Source organism: Dromiciops gliroides, chromosome 3 (genome assembly GCF_019393635.1).
Source record: "Dromiciops gliroides isolate mDroGli1 chromosome 3, mDroGli1.pri, whole genome shotgun sequence".
In the NCBI taxonomy this organism is placed as follows: domain Eukaryota; kingdom Metazoa; phylum Chordata; class Mammalia; order Microbiotheria; family Microbiotheriidae; genus Dromiciops; species Dromiciops gliroides.
Genome location: NC_057863.1, coordinates 288,207,546 through 288,225,046, shown reverse-complemented (window position 1 = coordinate 288,225,046; position 17,501 = coordinate 288,207,546). Strand labels below are relative to the sequence as shown.

The 17,501-nt window shown below is 35.0% G+C and overlaps 1 protein-coding gene across 1 annotated transcript in view; it reads right to left on the bottom strand.

Moving 5' to 3' along the window:
- The window catches only part of DMD (dystrophin), a 2,325,391-nt gene that overhangs the window by 599,872 nt on the left and 1,708,018 nt on the right, over positions 1–17,501 (bottom strand). Inside the window, 1 exon segment of the mRNA XM_043994767.1 lies at positions 12,012–12,166. Coding sequence (XP_043850702.1) covers positions 12,012–12,166 — 155 coding nt within the window.

Below are 17,501 nucleotides of genomic sequence, written 5' to 3'. Positions count from 1 at the left end.
ATGAACAAAAATGAAAATTAAAACTTATGAGAATCTAACTTTTTATTTTTTAGACCTTGAAAAATGTTAAATACCACTGAACCCTCACCCATTTCCATGTTAGAACTTTCTTTAAAAACATAGTGACTCCATTTGAATGTTTTATGAAAAAGGAAAATAATTTTTCATAAGTTGAACTAAAGCCAATAATTCCAAGAAAAGCAACACTGTCAATACTTGTGGAGAAAGAAATTGAAGGAGTAATTATAAGTCAAATGATGATAATGTCCATTTAGCCTCAAAATAACTCTCAATTTTCTCCCAGAAAAAAAAAATTGATCTCGTTTTCCATAGCCTATTAGAACTATTTTTAAAGTAACTCATTTGAGAAGCAGCCAGATGCGGTGAAAACAGAATACTATAGGGGAGCAATTGAAATGTGCTTGTTTGTTGCTAATATTAGTGATTCACTCAAGCAGGTAAGGTGTATTTGAAAGAAGATATCTTGTTATAGAAATGGTGATTTTAAATTTACTAATAGCCAAAAATGCATTCTCATAATTCACATAATTTTTATGAAAGTGTTGATTTCTTTTTAATTTAAAAGGATGTTGATTCATTATAACACATAGACTCTTGCATCTTGGTTTCTTTTGTTGATATGCATAATTTGGTGGTCATTTTAGCAGCAGCTGCTTTGCAACTACTGATTTGCAGCCACAGCAGGGTTACAAAGGGTTGGTAGAAATGAAATTGGCTACGTGATTACTTTACATGGTAATTTTCCATTGGTATAAATCATCAATGATATTGTTCCAAACATCTCCCTTAGCTTGCAAACCCTACAAGCAGGAAACATTTTAATTACTTTAAGGAAGATGACACAAAATGGAACAGATAGTTTGCCTTCTGTCCTATCCCCCTTCTCCCTCAAAATCTGGTATATGCATAGGGATACTCTTAAGCCCAGAAACTTGAGGTCCTGTATAACATGGATCATTCTACCTCCTGGAGAGAATGGATGGAATTCCTTTGCATTGGAATCTGCTACAGAGATTAAATACTTCCAAAAGACAAATGCTTTGTAAGTAGACATATAACTTCCTTCCAAGCAGGCAAAGGCAACTTCCCATTTGTCTGAGTAAGAAATGTGTCCTAAGGTGCTTTTTTTTCTTCTTAAAATGGCTATCTAGTTTTACTTAGCTCTGTCCTAGGTACTTTGGTCCAATGCAGAATCCCAAAAAAGTATTCCTGATTAATATTTTAAATGTTCCTGTCTACATTATACTCATGGACTCAGAACAGAATGAAGCCTCTTCCGTGAATCAAACAGCAATGTAAAAAATTGGAAAGACAGAATAGGTGAGAAATATAGAGTATGTGATCCAAAGCTGTATGAGCAGTCTCTTGAGCTAACCATCAATGTGTGTCTTTTGGACAGGTGTTACAGTCAGACAATGCACTGTGCTCAGAATAGCACAGAAGTTTTTGACAAGATAGCATCTGAGAATCTGCATGGTGTTTGAAGTCAATTGTCCAAGCTACGGGCTCCTGCAAATACTCATCTTTTAACATGAAAGTTTTACCTGATGATGGCTGGAAAACATCTCAGAAAAGTCACAATGATAAACTACTTAAAGGGTGGTGGGAAAATACATAATGGTCATTGACAGATTGTCATGATAGCATATAAGACATTTTTAGGGAGATATGAGGCTAAAAACAGAGAGTAGTTGGTCATATAATGAGAAGGAAAGACAAGAGATAGACAACTCAAGTGGAATTCATGCTTCTGAGCCATAGGAAGGTCTTGAGCAATAATTTCAATTCTCTATGGAGGAAATATGGGGGGGGGAACCATATAGATTAAGAAGTTATGAAGAAATTGGCATCTGCATTGGTGGAGGAAGTATGCACATAAATGACATTACAGATGTATCAGTATCAAAAATCCATAAGTACATGGTGTCTGTTGATGGATGAGACATTTGCCTTTAAACACCAAAGCTGTTCTCCTAAAATTATTTGAATCTACCATATGAGTTGTGAATATATAGTGACCTATTGTTTTTAATAATTAAACCAGAACTTATGCATGCTGATAAATCTTGTTCATTCATTCCAATAATGCTGCTCTTGTTGAACACAAACAAATGTATGTTGGCACTACCATAAGAACCTGGATAACATTCTTAATGTCTTGTGAGGAGAAAACTTCAGATAAAAGTCAGTTATTATCCACTTACTTACAATGCCTGGCACATAGTAGGTACTTAATCAACATTTACTGATTAAATGTAATTCAATGAATAAGATCAAAATGCATATAATACATATGTGTTACAGATAATGTATGCATATGTATATAACATTTATATATAACACATAGATAACATTTCCCAACTGGTAGAGGGTTGATATGTACCAATAATTGGGTATACCCAATAGAGTGGAAGGCAAATATCTTTGGAGAAGAAGAGGTTCCAAATCAGTAGCCAATCAAGTATAAAAAAAAATGTTAGAAGAGGTTTATACCATGATTTCTTAATAGCACCAACATCTAAAGGGATGAGATTCGTTGTAGGAATGAAGTCCTGAAGATCAATATTAAACCAAAAGGCAAAATATGAGAGATATTAGAGGAGCTGGCTGGCTCAACCTGGCTTCTTTGTTGTTGAGTTGCTTCAGTCACGTCCAACTCTGAGTGACCCCATCTGGGGTTTTCTTGGCAAAGATTCTATAGTGCTTTGCCATTTCCCTCTCCAGCTCATTTTATAGATGATGAAACTGAGGCAAACAGGGTTAGGTCACTTGCTCAGGGTACACAACTAGTAAGTGTCTGAGGCCAAATTTGAACTCAGATCTTCCTGACTCCAGGCCTGGAACTTTATCCACTATTGCTACCTTGCTGCCCTGGCTTCCTACAACTTTGCTATTTTATGGTGGCTGCTTTTATTTCCTGCCTCTGCTCTGTGCTAAAATGCTTGTGTGGTTCTGGGTCAGGTACATCATGTACTGTTCTGATTTGATTGTGCCAGGGAAGTGGTGGACCTGTACAAGTAACCTGAAATAGCTTCAAAGGAATCAGACTGATTTTCTTCAAGTCTATAAACATATTTTCGATTGCCCTCCCCTCACTCCCACCCCCCAAAAGAAAAATTCCCAAAATCCTTTGATAAACAGTAGCCCATTTAGTTAAGGTGACAACTCTGAAGGACAACACTTATTTGGAGTTATGATTCCAGGAAAAAAGAAAAAAACAAATATCATTAATTCAAATATATCTTGTAAAAATGTCATAATACATTGATCTCTTAAAGATCTTTTCATATATCCAACAGTGCCCAACATAGAATGGTGAAAAATTATGGTTGTATCTATGTTTCAGTACAATAAAGAATTGAAGATTTAGTGCTGAATAGGACCTTTCAAGTTTTCTAGTCCAAACCCCTGATTTTACAGATGAGGAAACTGAGGCTCACAGAGATTAAGTGACTTGTCCAAGGAGATACAAATATTAAACTACGGAGCCAGGATTAAATGTAAAGGAATCAGTATTTTTGTAATGGTTATTAAGTTTTTAATTAAAAATTTAAATACATACGGTGCTTTATAATCTAGTATTAGATAAGTTTTCTGAACTAAAATAAAAAAAGAAAAAGCAATAATTTCAGATTAGAAAATTTGGCTGCTACAAGGGGCAAGAAACTAATTTTCATTATGGTTCAATATTAAAAACAAAATAGTAAGGCAAAGAGAAAAAGACAAGTAATCAATAATAAATCTACCTTAAACAAAAGACAAACTGGGAAGATGTTGCTTTTTAGTGATTAAAGTGGTTGCCTTGCCCAAACTATAATAGGTAAAAACAAGATTAATTTATCTGAGAATTCATGCAGTGTCTATTCACCATTTTTTTTTTCAGGAAAAAGTTTAAAACTTTTATGGTCAGAGAAAATGGTTACAATAGTTTTTCTATAAAAAATGAAAATCTAAGTTTTTCCAGTTGAAATTTTTGTGTAATAATTCATACTGAAACCAAGATATAAAGAAAATTTTGAAAATTATAAACTTCTGAAAGTTATCATTTTAGATCTTCAACGCAAAAGGTCTCTATATATTAAAAAGTAAGATGGAAATAAGGGAACTGGTAAGTTTCAGTAAGATGACTGTTTGGGGTTTAAGATGTTGAAGAAAATCTAAGATTCTAAATTTTCTTTAAATGAGTCAGCTAGGTGTTATAGTAGATAGAATATTGAACTTGAAGTGAGGAAGACCTAAGTTCAAATACTGCCTCAGATAAACTTACTAGCTATGTGACCTGCAGCAATCACTTAAATTGCCTTTAGCCTCACTCTCCTTACCTATGTATTGGAGATAATAATAGTAGGACCTCACACAGCTGTGAGGATCAAATGAGATAACATATGTATATTAGCTATTATCATTACTAAATTGCATTCACCAGATATCTGAGTTGGTCATTTTATGACCCCCAAATAATTTCTTGTTATTGAATATTTAAATAACAGCTACAGATGTTTGTCAATGGTTTCAGCTAGTCCTTGGCTAAACATTCAAGTGCTTACATATATACATACCCATAGAGTATCAGATTTGGGGGCTAAATTATATAACATTTGCATATGTTATATACAATCCTTAATTAGCATCTGATCATTTTATGGAGCATTGTCCCCTCAGGTAAAATATTCCTATAAAACTTTACCTCTTTAGGAACAAATTCTAACTCAATGTGACTTCAAGTTGATAGGAGCTACATATAACTGTCCAGGAAAGAATTTATTATAAAAACTGTACCATAATGGAGAGAGCAGCTATTATTTGCTCGTTTCAAATAAATGCACTTAAGATTTCTGTGCTTTCAAGCTAAAATGAGCTGTCATTTTGTTTAATACCCCAAATCCTCCTCTTTGTCATGTCTAAATCCAGATACAGCTGAAAGAAGAAAAATACAACAATAACTCTGAAGTTTAACAGTGTAACTACTAACTAGAATTCTAATTTCACCAGCAAAGAAGCAATCACCTACGGAAAGCATGGATTTTGTGGATCTGCTTCATGATTCTCTTAACTACTCACTTGTTTCCCAGTCATAATATGATCCTCTTTTGTTAGTACAATTTTCTCCCAGACCTTTTAGATGTCTAAGGTATCAGCTAATTCTCAATTAATCAATATTAAGTAACTTGCTTTGAATGTGGTGGGAAGATAGAGTAGAAATAGAAAATACCATCTGATTCTTTGCTTCATTAGATCATTGAAGTAGAATTGGATAGAGCTTTGTTAACAATGAACTAACATTCAAATTAAGGAGAGTTATATACAATAATTTCTATTTGCCCAGATTGTCTGCTAAAAGCTTTCACTTGCCAATTCTTCCCTAACCCCTCTTCACCATAGTGCCTTCCCTCTCTTAATTATTTTGTGTTCATCTCGCATATAGCTTGCTTTGTATGTATTTGTTTGCATGTTATCTCCCCCATTAGATTATAAACTCCTTGGGGATAGGGACTTGCTTCTTTTTAATCTCATCAGCATTTAGCATAATGCCCGGCACATAGTAGGCACCTGATAAATGATTATTAATTGTTTTCACATACCCAAGTCATATCAACAAAGGGTTCTGATCCTCACTCTTGGATTGACACCACAAGAACCAAGTATAAAGTATACCAAACCTGGGTTCCTGTTTGCTTTGGTCACATTTCTTAAGGGACTAGGGATTTCCTAATCCATGAATATTTTACTGGACTGAGGTATTTTTTTTTTTTTGCGGGGCAATGAGAGTTAAGTGACTTGCCCAGGGTCACACAGCTAGTGTCAAGTGTCTGAGGCTGGATTTGAACTCAGGTCCTCCTGAATCCAGGGCCAGTGCTTTATCCACTGCACCACCTAGCTGCCCCTGTCTTGACTTTTAAAAAATATTTTTAAAATATACAACTTGATCCTGACTCTTAGCTTTGCACTTATCTTTGGTACTTGGTTCTTTGGCACCAGGGTATATAACTCCTCTGAACAGTACATCTGAGTCATAACCCCTCGGACTACTTTGACCATCTGTTCTAGGTCCACCAATTCTCCTATTTCCTTCCTTTTTCTGCCTGGTTCTAGTTCTCTCTGTCTAAGATCCTTTCAAGTCTGAGATTCCTTGATTCCATGTCTTTTCTAGATCTATTTTCAGTCATCCTAGAACTCCATGATTTAAATGGGAAATCTTTATTCCTACATTAGCTCCCAGCTTGCTGTGTGAATTAACACTTAAGCCCTCGTATAGGTAACAAATAAGATGTCACCTTAATGCTTAATACTCATTCATTGTTTAAACAGTGATCCTTTGGCACAGCAAAGGATGTACAATCTCCTGACAGTGTCATCACAAAGTCATCAGCCAGATGGCAACTCTTGAAGTTTAATCCTTAGAGGCTTCCCACAGTAATCTTCAATATCCATCAAATAATACACTTTTCATAAATTCATATCCACTTGGAGAAAATGAGGTTGTGGTATCTCATATTTCTGGAATTAGGTTTTAGCAACATGATCTCTATGAGGCATAAACTCAGGAAAACCAAATATTTGGCTAAATGTGTTATAGGGTAAAAATCTGGACCAAAAGAGCAGATTCCTTAGCCAACAGAGATTTCTCTTTAGGAATATATGGATTATTTACTTTGGTGTATATTCATTCTGTAACTCATCTGGGATGGAAGGGTGGTATAGTGGACAGAACATTTTCAAGGTCAGTCTCTATGATATAAAAAACTTCTCCAATCAATCCTTGGTGGGGGAAAAAATGTAGAATTTTCTGTTATGGGGGTTTTGTGCTTCTCCACTGTTGCCCAGCATGACTCATGCCTCTAAGAAAAATTATGCCAGAGACATTTGCACAGGGCTAATAATCACCTCATGCATAGAATCAAAATTTTGCATAGAAGCAAACTTTGCATAGAATAAAAAATGAGAGGTTTGGATAATATCAAATGATGTTTCCACCTGAATTATATATAGAATTCTTTTTTACTGAGTTTACAGCTAACTAGAGAATAAAACATACATCTGACTGGGTACCTTTTTCTCACAGGCAATACAGGCTAAACAATAATATTTTGTTTTTTACCTACAATGCTTTTTTAAGGCTCCACTTGATACATAAAATATCTCTTCTCAAATGACATTTGTGGTTCCTTGATTATAATTTGTTTTGTCTTTTAACTTACAAATGTATTTCCTTTGAAATTCCCTATAAGTTGCGTTGTCTGTATCTTTGATGTGGTGTTTATATTCATCCTTAGTTCCAACCAATATACTTTCTTTGCTATGAACTGAGGAACTCGTTAAACATTTCTAAAACATCTGAGGGCTGAATGCTAATTGGGGTAATCATAATGTTCAATTGATTGAGTCAAAAACATACCTTTATTGCATACAAACTTTTGGTTCTTTGGTTCTTTTATCTAATATCTTTAATCAATCAATCAATCTCTCTCTCTCTCTCTCTCTCTCTCTCTCTCTCTCTCTCTCTCTGCAATGAGGGTTAAGTGACTTGCCCAGGGTCACAAGCTAGTAGGTGTCAAGTGTCTGAGGCCTGATTTGAATTCATGTCCTCCTGAATCCAGGGCCAGTGCCTTATCCACTGCACCACCTGGCTGCGACCCCCCCACACTTTATCTAATATCTTGCCCTTGTGGGCCTAGAGGTTCCTATCTACCTATTACCCTATGCCTCATCAAACTTTTTTTTTGTGTGTGAGGCAATTGGGGTTAAGTGACTTGCCCAGGGTCACACAGCTAGTAAGTGTTAAGTGTTTGAAGCTGGATTTGAACTCAGGTCCTCCTGAATCCAGGGCCGGTGCTCTATCTGCTGCACCGCCTAGCTGCCCCCTCATTAAACTTTAACAAACACATTTTATTACCTAGGTAGCTAAGTGGTATAGTTGATAAAACGTGTTGGACTTAGAATCAGCAAGACCTTAGTTTAAATCTTGCCTCAGACATTTGCTTGCTGTGCAATCTTCTGTAAGTAACTTAACTTCCTTCAGTCATAGTTTCCTCATCTCCAAAATTAGGATAATAATAGAACCCATTTAATAGGACTGTTATAAGGACAAAATGAGGTAATGTGTTGCTATTTATTATTATTTTAATTTTTAAAATGATCAATTTTGCTCATTATATTCTACAAAAATTTCCCCTGATTCTATTTAACTATATAGTTTCCTAGCATCACTTACATCTCCAGAGACTTGATATCTTCAGTTATTCCAGGATTTAAATACTCACTTATGTTTCAAGGCTACAAATTCAACTTCAAAATGAGAGATGAATAAGAATAAAATGTAGTCTGCTGAAAAAAATGTTTTCTCATATCTTTGAGAAAAATCTATAATCAAGTTTTTTTTAAGCTAGGAGGAGTTATCATTGAAAGCATTCTGATTACATAGTTTTTTACTCTTCAGGTTAGACATCAATTCATTACTGAATGCTATTTTTATAGCCTAACACTAAAACTGTGAATCATGCTGTATAAATCTATACCCAAAATTTACGGAATTAGATGACTATTTAAAGCAGTAAAATCTAAGATTCAGTTTTATATTGTTGAATCTTAAATGAGAAGCATAAAAATTTAGGATGAGGAAACTTTAATTACTTTGATATCATGATTGAGTTTTCTGATATAACCAAACCCAAAAATAAATGAGATTTGTTTTCTTTCATGTTTAATTAAGGTTTATGAGAAGAAGGTCAGACAAGTCAGTGAAAATTATACAGGGCTTTGAAACTTATTCTAAAGAGCTGAGCATCAACTCACTATTTATCATAATTTTTATTATAAATATGTACAGCTACTTTTTAAAATAACATTAAGTCCACAGATAGAGCAATGGAATGATAGACTGTTATTCTTGGGGAGTTTAAGGGTCCTTCAGCCAACTCCTTCATTTTCTGGATGAGATAAGATCAAACACAGCTGGTCATCAGTAGAACTAGCACTAAAATGGGGTTTCTTGACTTTCACTGCAGTTCTTTTTCTATTATAACATGGTACCCCGGTACAGTTTATGCACTTCTGGATCAAAGGCTACAATGAACAGGGAAGCAGTGCAATATGTGTTAGAGAAAAATAAATTAATCTTTAGATTTAACACTAGGGAGTCTTTATCTCTTTCTATACCCTTTGTATAATAGGACAACTAAGTGGAGCAGAAGAAAAAGTGCTGGGCCTGGAGTCAGGAAGACTCATCTGAATACAAATCTGGTCTCAGACACTTGCCATCTGTGTGATTCTGGGCAAGTCACATAACCCTGTTTGCCTCAGTTTCTTCATCTATAAAGAAAAGGGAATGGCAAACCGTATGGGGTCATGTAGAATCAGACACAACTGAACAACAACAGCAAAAAATCCCCTTTCTGTGGTAAAAGAAGGAAGATAATTTAATTTAATAAATATTTAGTAAGTAGCTACTATGTATTTTGCTAAGTGCTAAGGAAATAAAAAGAGACAAAAGACAGTCTCTACCCTCAAAGAGATTATAATCTAATGGAGAGATAACATATAAAAAAAGCAATATATGAGATAAATAGGAAATAATTAGCAGATAAAAAGTCCTTAGAATTGAGAGGGGTTAGGAAGGCTTCCTGTGAGAGATAGGATTTTAGTTGGGACTTATCTGAGGTGAATTATCAGTATATCATAGCGCTCCAAGTCATTTAGACGTCACGACTTGTTTTTGATCGTCTTTACTCATTTTCCTGAGTTCAAATCTGGCCTCATACATTTGCTAGCTGTGTGACATTGGAAAAGTCACTCATCCCTGTTTGTCTGAACAAGAACAACAACAGCAACACCACTACCCACCCATCTTACTATTATGTGACAAATTTGGAGGCACAGGCCATACCCATTTATAGAACTTGCAGCCGCTCCTTGGCATGGCCCATAACTGGCTTTCTCAATGTCATTCTGCTTTAACCTTCTCTGAGAGATGACTAGAAAATTTCTACTGGAGTTACCATGTGTTAATAGGAGACGTAAATATATAAGAGAGGACCTCCCCTAGAAGAAAATGACCAAGTTTTTTGTAGGGTAACACTTGGACATAATCAGAAGTAATGGAATTTTGATGGGAGTGTGAGTTTGAGGAGATACGGGGAATAGATTACTTGCTTAGTATCTAGAAGACAGAGTGTCTTAGGACAAGACCTCTCTGGTTGCTATGTTAACTTTGATCCCCAATATTTACCCAACAACTTTTTGGACACAGTTTTATTTCCCATATAATCTCCATAAAAATATCGTATTCTTTTAAAAAAAAACTGCTAGGGGGCAGCTAGGTGGCGCAGTGGATAGAGGACCGGCCCTGGAGTCAGGAGTACCTGAGTTCAAATCCGGCCTCAGACACTTAACACTTACTAGCTGTGTGACCCTGGGCAAGTCACTTAACCCCAATTGCCTCACTAAAAAAAATAAAAATAAAACTGCTAGGTAGGCTTTCTGATACAAGTAAGTCTTATAGAGTCCAGGGGAACCAGTATTCCCAGAGCTCGGTATATGCAGGCAGCAAGGTGATACAGTAGATAGAGTGCTGGACCTGAAGTCAGGAAGACTCATCTTCCTGAGTTCAAATCTGGCCTCAGATAACTACTGGCTGTGTGACCCTGGACAAATCATTTAACCCAGTTTGCCTCAGTCTCCTACTCAGTAAAATGAACTGGAGAAGGAAATGGCAAACCACTCCAGTATCTTTGCCAAAAAACACCCCAAATGATGTCATGACGAATAAGACATGACTGAAATGACTGAAAAAGTGCTTAACATAGAGATCTGTGGAGCCATGAACTCAAACTCTGGATCCTGCAAAGGTAGCAAAGACCTCAGGAACTTCTTTCTTTTCTCAAATTCCCACAAATCCTTTTATACCCCCAATCTAGCTAGGTTATTCTAGGTTCAGTGAACTGAACAACGATTAAGTACATTCTATGTGCAAAGACAGGGCTGTGTAGTGTATGTGTTTTCCTTATATTTCTCTTTCTGAAAGCACCTCAAACATTACCCTAATGATACTCCTCTCCATGGCCTCTTCCTGTAGGCTGTATTATATACACAGGTAGTAAGAGGCAGAAGTGAGATTCAAGCCTAGGGGCTCTGACTACATACATATCCAGATCTCGACAACACAACCTGAATGAGAAAAGATATAACCTTCACAATATCCTATACCATTTTGCCTACTGCATGTAGGGAGTGCTATATTGGGGAAGACAAAAATGGTACCATGCCCCAAATGCAGCTCTCCTATGAAACAACATTTTCAGATTATGAATAGGAAGAGGTGGTTCTATTAAGAAACCTGGGGATAGTAGTTTAGATATTGTTTTGATTGTAAATTAATAAAGTGGCCTCCTATTTTATAGATGAGTGTTCTGAGTTGTTCTAATTCTAATCCTGACACTAACTAGCTGTGTGACATTGGAAAAGTATATTTAAGGGCCTTGAAACTTATTCAAGAGTTGAGCATTTACTTGCTATTTATCATAATTATTATTATAAATATGTACAGCTATATTTTAATAAATTTTGGGGGCTTCACTTTTCTCATTTGTAAAATGAGGTACTGAATGAGATAATCCCCAAGGTCCATTTAGGTGTTTTTTTTTTTTTCGTTTGGTTGGTTTTTTTTGGTGAGGCAACTGGGGTTAAGTGACTTGCCCAGGGTCACACAGCTAGTAAGTGTTAAGTGTCTGAGGCTGGATTTGAACTCAGGTCCTCCTGACTCCAGGGCCAGTGCTCTATCCACTGTGCCACCTAGCTGCCCCCATTTAGGTTTTAAAGTTCTAAATTAATTTAATTATGATTCAATGTTCTCAAGTTCTAGATCATCAGGGCAGGGTATATAAATCCAGTAGTAGAGGAGACTGCCACAAGGAACCCCATTGTCCAAAAAGTTCCACCATATCTAGGTGGTATTTCTTCTTATTACTTTTAATAACTTAGCAAAAAAATCATACCTTTTATTAATGTCAGCCCAAGTGGCATTAATGTTATCTGTTATCATTTGAACTTTTCTGGTGTCATCTGTTGAATAATCCCGGAGAAGTTTTCTTGCCAAGTCGTTTGCCACATCCACATTTATCTGCCATTGGCGTAGCTCTTTTGCCAACTGCTGCAAGAAAAGAACCATAATTAACATTATCGATGTAAGCCATCTAGATAGATCTGCATCTGCCTTCTCAAAGAGAGGTCCTTAAAATGCCTCTTCAGTTCCTTGTCCATCTCAACATTAGGACTTGTTTACCTGATTGTTTTATAACCTACAAAGCATAGGTAAAGCCATCATGACAAAAGTAGACCACCAAATTCCCAACACAAAATGAAATCTAGAATCCTAGTTGAAAACACACATGCGCGCGCACACACACACACAAAGAGTTCAATTAGTTTAACTGTTACTTAGAAATAAGCATGTGAATAACAAGAGCATCTACTTAACTTTTTTTTTTTTTTAGTTTCTAATACAGAACTGAACAGAACAGGGAATGAAATCTATTTAAAAATACACTGCCAGACCTAATGTTTGACACAACGATATATACCAGGATCTGAACAAAAGCCAGATATCTATCTAATGTAATTCTTATTCTCTTCATTAACTGGCCAAATTAAGTAATTAGTGCCACCTACTGGAAAAGGGCGAAATATGCATTCAAAAGTTATTAGATAAAAATAACAATTATAATACTCATTTATGTCATTTATGTACGTTCTTATTTTTCTGAGATATGTTTGTACATATACACATACAAAAAATTGTTTAGCAAGCTGTAGTGTGACCTAAGTAGATGGAAGACTGGTCTTGGAGTTAGGAAGACCTGTGTTCAAGTTTTGCCTCTTAAACTTTTTAGCTATGTGATGATACACAAGGTGCTTGACCTGTGAGTGCCTAAGGCAACCTGAAAATATCAGTATAGGTGAAGGGAACTGCCACACCCTAAATAGATGAAATCGTACATCCAAAACAAAACAAAACAAGTATGATTTCAGGTCCTAATGGAAAGGAGGAATATAAATTCAAGTGATACAGTATATAGCTTTCCCATCTGTCTTCTATTAAGAGTAAAGTAGAACAAACACTAAATTTGGCATTCCAATATTCAGCTCAGCATACTACCTTTATGACCTTAAGCAGATCATTTAAACTCTTTGAGCCTCAGCATTCTCATCTGTAAAATAAAGGAGTTGAACTAAATGACCTCTAAGCTCTTTTCCAACTTTAATTCTATGACCCCTATGACAAAAAGAGCAAGACTTAAATAGATTCAATATCTATTTAAGTAGTTTAAATACTACATATTCCAAAAGTGAATACAATAAGTCTTTGACTTGTTGTATCAACTGACATAATATCAACTATAAGTCTCCATTATCTGTTTCTAGATGGTTTTATGGAATCTTGGGTTTTTATAGCTGACCAAACTTACTTGTAAGTCATTCCTCACCTTACCGTTTAAAAAGATGCTCTATATTTTATTTTATTACCCCAAACATCATAGTAATATAGGCGCCTGATGGAATATTATCTTGTTTAAATTTTCAATCTCTTTCTTATGATTTATCCTAAGTTCTCCTTATTTCATTAAATATCATTTACTAAATGACATAGAGAAATCTCCTTTTCTAATAACAGTTATATTGACAAATAAAGCAGTAACAAATCAAAGGTAAAATGACTTTTAATAAAATTTTGGTTATTGGAAAGTACATTGTCAGAGTCACCTACACCTCTGAATATAATACTACATAACTCTTTTTCCCTTTTATGGAAACATTCCCACACAATACATATACATATACATATGTACATATGTGTATGATTCAAGTTTCTTAAGAATCTTCAGCATATTTCTCCTTAAGAGTTAGATTCAGTGTTTAAGAAAATAAACTAGAGTAGTTCATTTTCTCTCTCCTTTCTTTGGGAATTTGAAGAAAGTCTTTTCAAAATGTACAGTATTGCCAGCTACTACAAGATTTCTCACAGAATTCTCTTTGTAACATTTCTTTAAAAGATAATACAAGACAGGTTGGCAAGGCAGATGTGTCACCTTGACTTCTACCTCTGTGATCTCAAACATTCAATACAGAACTCTTTATATCACATATAAAACACATATTTTATCCCTGATCCTATATGGAGAAACACTTTATAGTAAGAATATTTTTTCACCAGCACAAACTGCTTTTTTGAATATTTCATTTTTAAAGCAATAGTATTTATAATCTTTGTGAGAAGGCCAAGATAAAGAGGTGTTTGTTACATATATGTTATACAATTATAACAACATCTGTTTCCAAAAACATACGGAGGCCATACAGACTGATAGTTTCATTTTTTTTAAGGCAATTGGGGTTAAGTGACTTGCCCAGGGTCACACAGCTAGTAAGTGTCAAGGGTCTGAGGCCGGATTTGAACTCAGGTACTCTTGAATCCAGGGCTGCTGCTTATCCACTGCGCCACCTAGCCACCCCCTGATAGTTTCATTTTAAGAACATAGAGACCAAGAATTACAGCTGTATTTATTGTTCTATAACTTGTTTTTTCTGTACGGAATTAGGAGGTTTGGGAGTTTAATTAGTACATTTGAGGATTTTAAAGATAAACTATGGAGAAGACAGTGAAAAAGAAGATAAGCAAATTCTTGTTAGAATAGTCTTTACTATTATTTGATGAATTAACATAATGAGACTTCTATGAGCAGTAAATCTGGAGAGAGGATCACATCATGAATGATATCTTAAGAAAAGGTGAAGAGGTTGCTTTACTATCATGCCTATAGAGCTCAGAGGATGAAGTCTTCTTTCTTGATAACTTTAAGCTTTTTAATCTTTTAATTTAATTTTTATCTTGCAAAGAGGATGAAGAAAATACTTTTAAAGAGACATTATTTGTTGTTCTGAATGAACTAAATGGTGTGGGTCATTGTTTCCATTTAAGTGAAGAGGATATTATGTTGAGAAGTATAGATGATTCTAGCACTGAACTTTTCTGTACCTAAAATATTGTGAATGTTTATATGTATCCTTTTTTCTTAAAGAAGTGAAGTCATCTGGTGATACAGTGATATTTTGAGGTATTAGTCAAGAACAAACACCAAACCTGAAAAGGGTTTTAGAGAGAATTTTGGTCATATGGTAGAGAAGAAAACCAGAAAAAAGTGTGGCTCCCTCCCTGACCTCTGTGAGGTTTACATTATATAGAGTTCAAATAAAGGTGTTAAAACAAGTAGCTAGGTGGCCATCAAGTAGAAAAGATTACTTGAAATGTATACCTGCAGCTAAATATAAATATTCAATAAAATTAGGTGAAGCCAATAGCTGTTATATGGTCCTGAAACACAATCTTTTTGGGTGGGCACAAGACCTGGGTGGAAATGGAACCAAAATAGGTGCTCTAACTTTGGGGGGGGGGGTGGAGGGAAGGGCAGGTGTTTGTCTCTTCTGAAGGCAGCATCACCTGCAGTTTTCAATTAGCTAATTTCTACCCACATAAAACTAGGTCCAAAAAAATAAATATAATTAAGTTTTTTTCCTCACAGATGTGACTCATCGAGGTCAATCTTACAATTAAAATATCTTGTTACTTTCTATGACTCTATTTATTTTATTGTCAAAAAATTAGAAGTTCAGTAATTTTAATATTTATTTAATACCAAGTGATTAAGAGATTTAACATAGAAATATGAATAACTGCTATTGTGGAAGTTTTCTCTAGTTTATTAAATAATGTCTGATGAACTATGGAGAACTCAATTGATTGAGAGGCTAAAATTTTATTAATTAACAAAAAATAAATAAACTTACCCCTGGATTACCCTAGAGCTCAAGATGATAAGAATAATTATGGAAGCATGTTGAGCAGCAAACTGAGAGATGACTTATAAGTCAATCAATCAATAAACATTTATTAAGTACCGACTACATGCAGACACTGTGTTAATATTGGTTATGATAATTTTTATGTCCCTTACAAGATCCTATGGTGACTTCTGAAATATCAAAACCAAGTAAACCTGTACAGAATCTCTCAAGAAGTCCAAAAAATAAGAGAAAAGTCTATGACACACAGTGTTTATTCTTTAAAAAGGATTTAAGGGAAAACATACATAAAAATCATATAGAATGAGTGGTCTTAAACTCAGAAGATTAAAAATCACAGACACTTAGAGTTGGAAGAGATCTTAAAGCCCATCCAATCCAATCCATTCCCGAACGAGAACATATTCAACAACAAACCATATGCTTCCCTACTTTTTCCATTTATTGATTTTCATCCTGCCCTTGAGATCCAAGCAGAACACCTTCAATTCCTACTTGACATAAGAGACCTACAAATACTAAAAAAAAAAAATCTTCTCTGAATCTTCCTTTCTCCAGATTAAATATCAGTTTCTTCAACCAATCTTTATATAGCTGGCTCTCCAAATCTATTGTATCTTGAATGTCCTTATTTAAACATCATCAGTCATATCAGTCCCTGTCAAATGAGGGCTTGACTTTGACCTCTGCCTCTGTCACTTAGTAGATATGTGGCTTTGGGCAAGTCATCTCCTGGACCTTGGTTTTCCCAACTGTAAAATCTGTTATTACTCCAAATTCTATTATTCCATGATTCTATAAAACCTAGGGGAGCTAGGCTAATATGTATTGGTGGAAGGAATACTCCCACTGATGAAAGTTAAGTATTATGTGTTTTAGATCTTTAAGAATTAGTGATATACATATGATATATATGCTAAACCTCTAATTAAAATATTTGATTAACTAGAACTATGTTGAGTAACAGTCGGTTATACTTAGATGAATATAACCAATGAATTCAGATAAACTCAGTACCAAAACAATAAAATAAGCATTGTCAGTCTATCCTATGCATGAGCAAGGTGACACCAAATAGTATTTTCACTCACATACTGAGGTTACTGCTAATATGAGTTTTATGATACAAAATCACAAACTGAAATTGTGTTTGGTACCTTCTCATTTCTATCCTAATGTCACCTACATCATTTCCTGGCAGCCCATCCTCTTTACCTCTCCTCACCTTGCACCAGAAGACCACGTAGACTTAGCTCTCCCTGGAAGACCCCTAATCTCTCAAATAGCTTTCTCATCCCCAAAATCAAAATTCTTAAGAGGCTGGTTTCAACTAAGAGAAAAGAAAAAAAAATACTACTAGATTTTCTAATTAAAGGAATTCACCTTAAGGTATGAATACCAATAGGTGTAATCTCCCCAAGAATGTTTGCATTTTAAAATAAGAGCTTGTTAGCTCAAATTAATTTATAATTAGCAGAATATATGAGAGTAATATTTTTGTTCTGCCAACCTCCCCCTCTTTGGTATCCCACTTTCTGAACAGCTGGCACACTCCAGCTAATGCATATAAATCCATAAGAGTAATGAAATTTAGGAAACATTTAATGAACTTACCATTAACAAATATA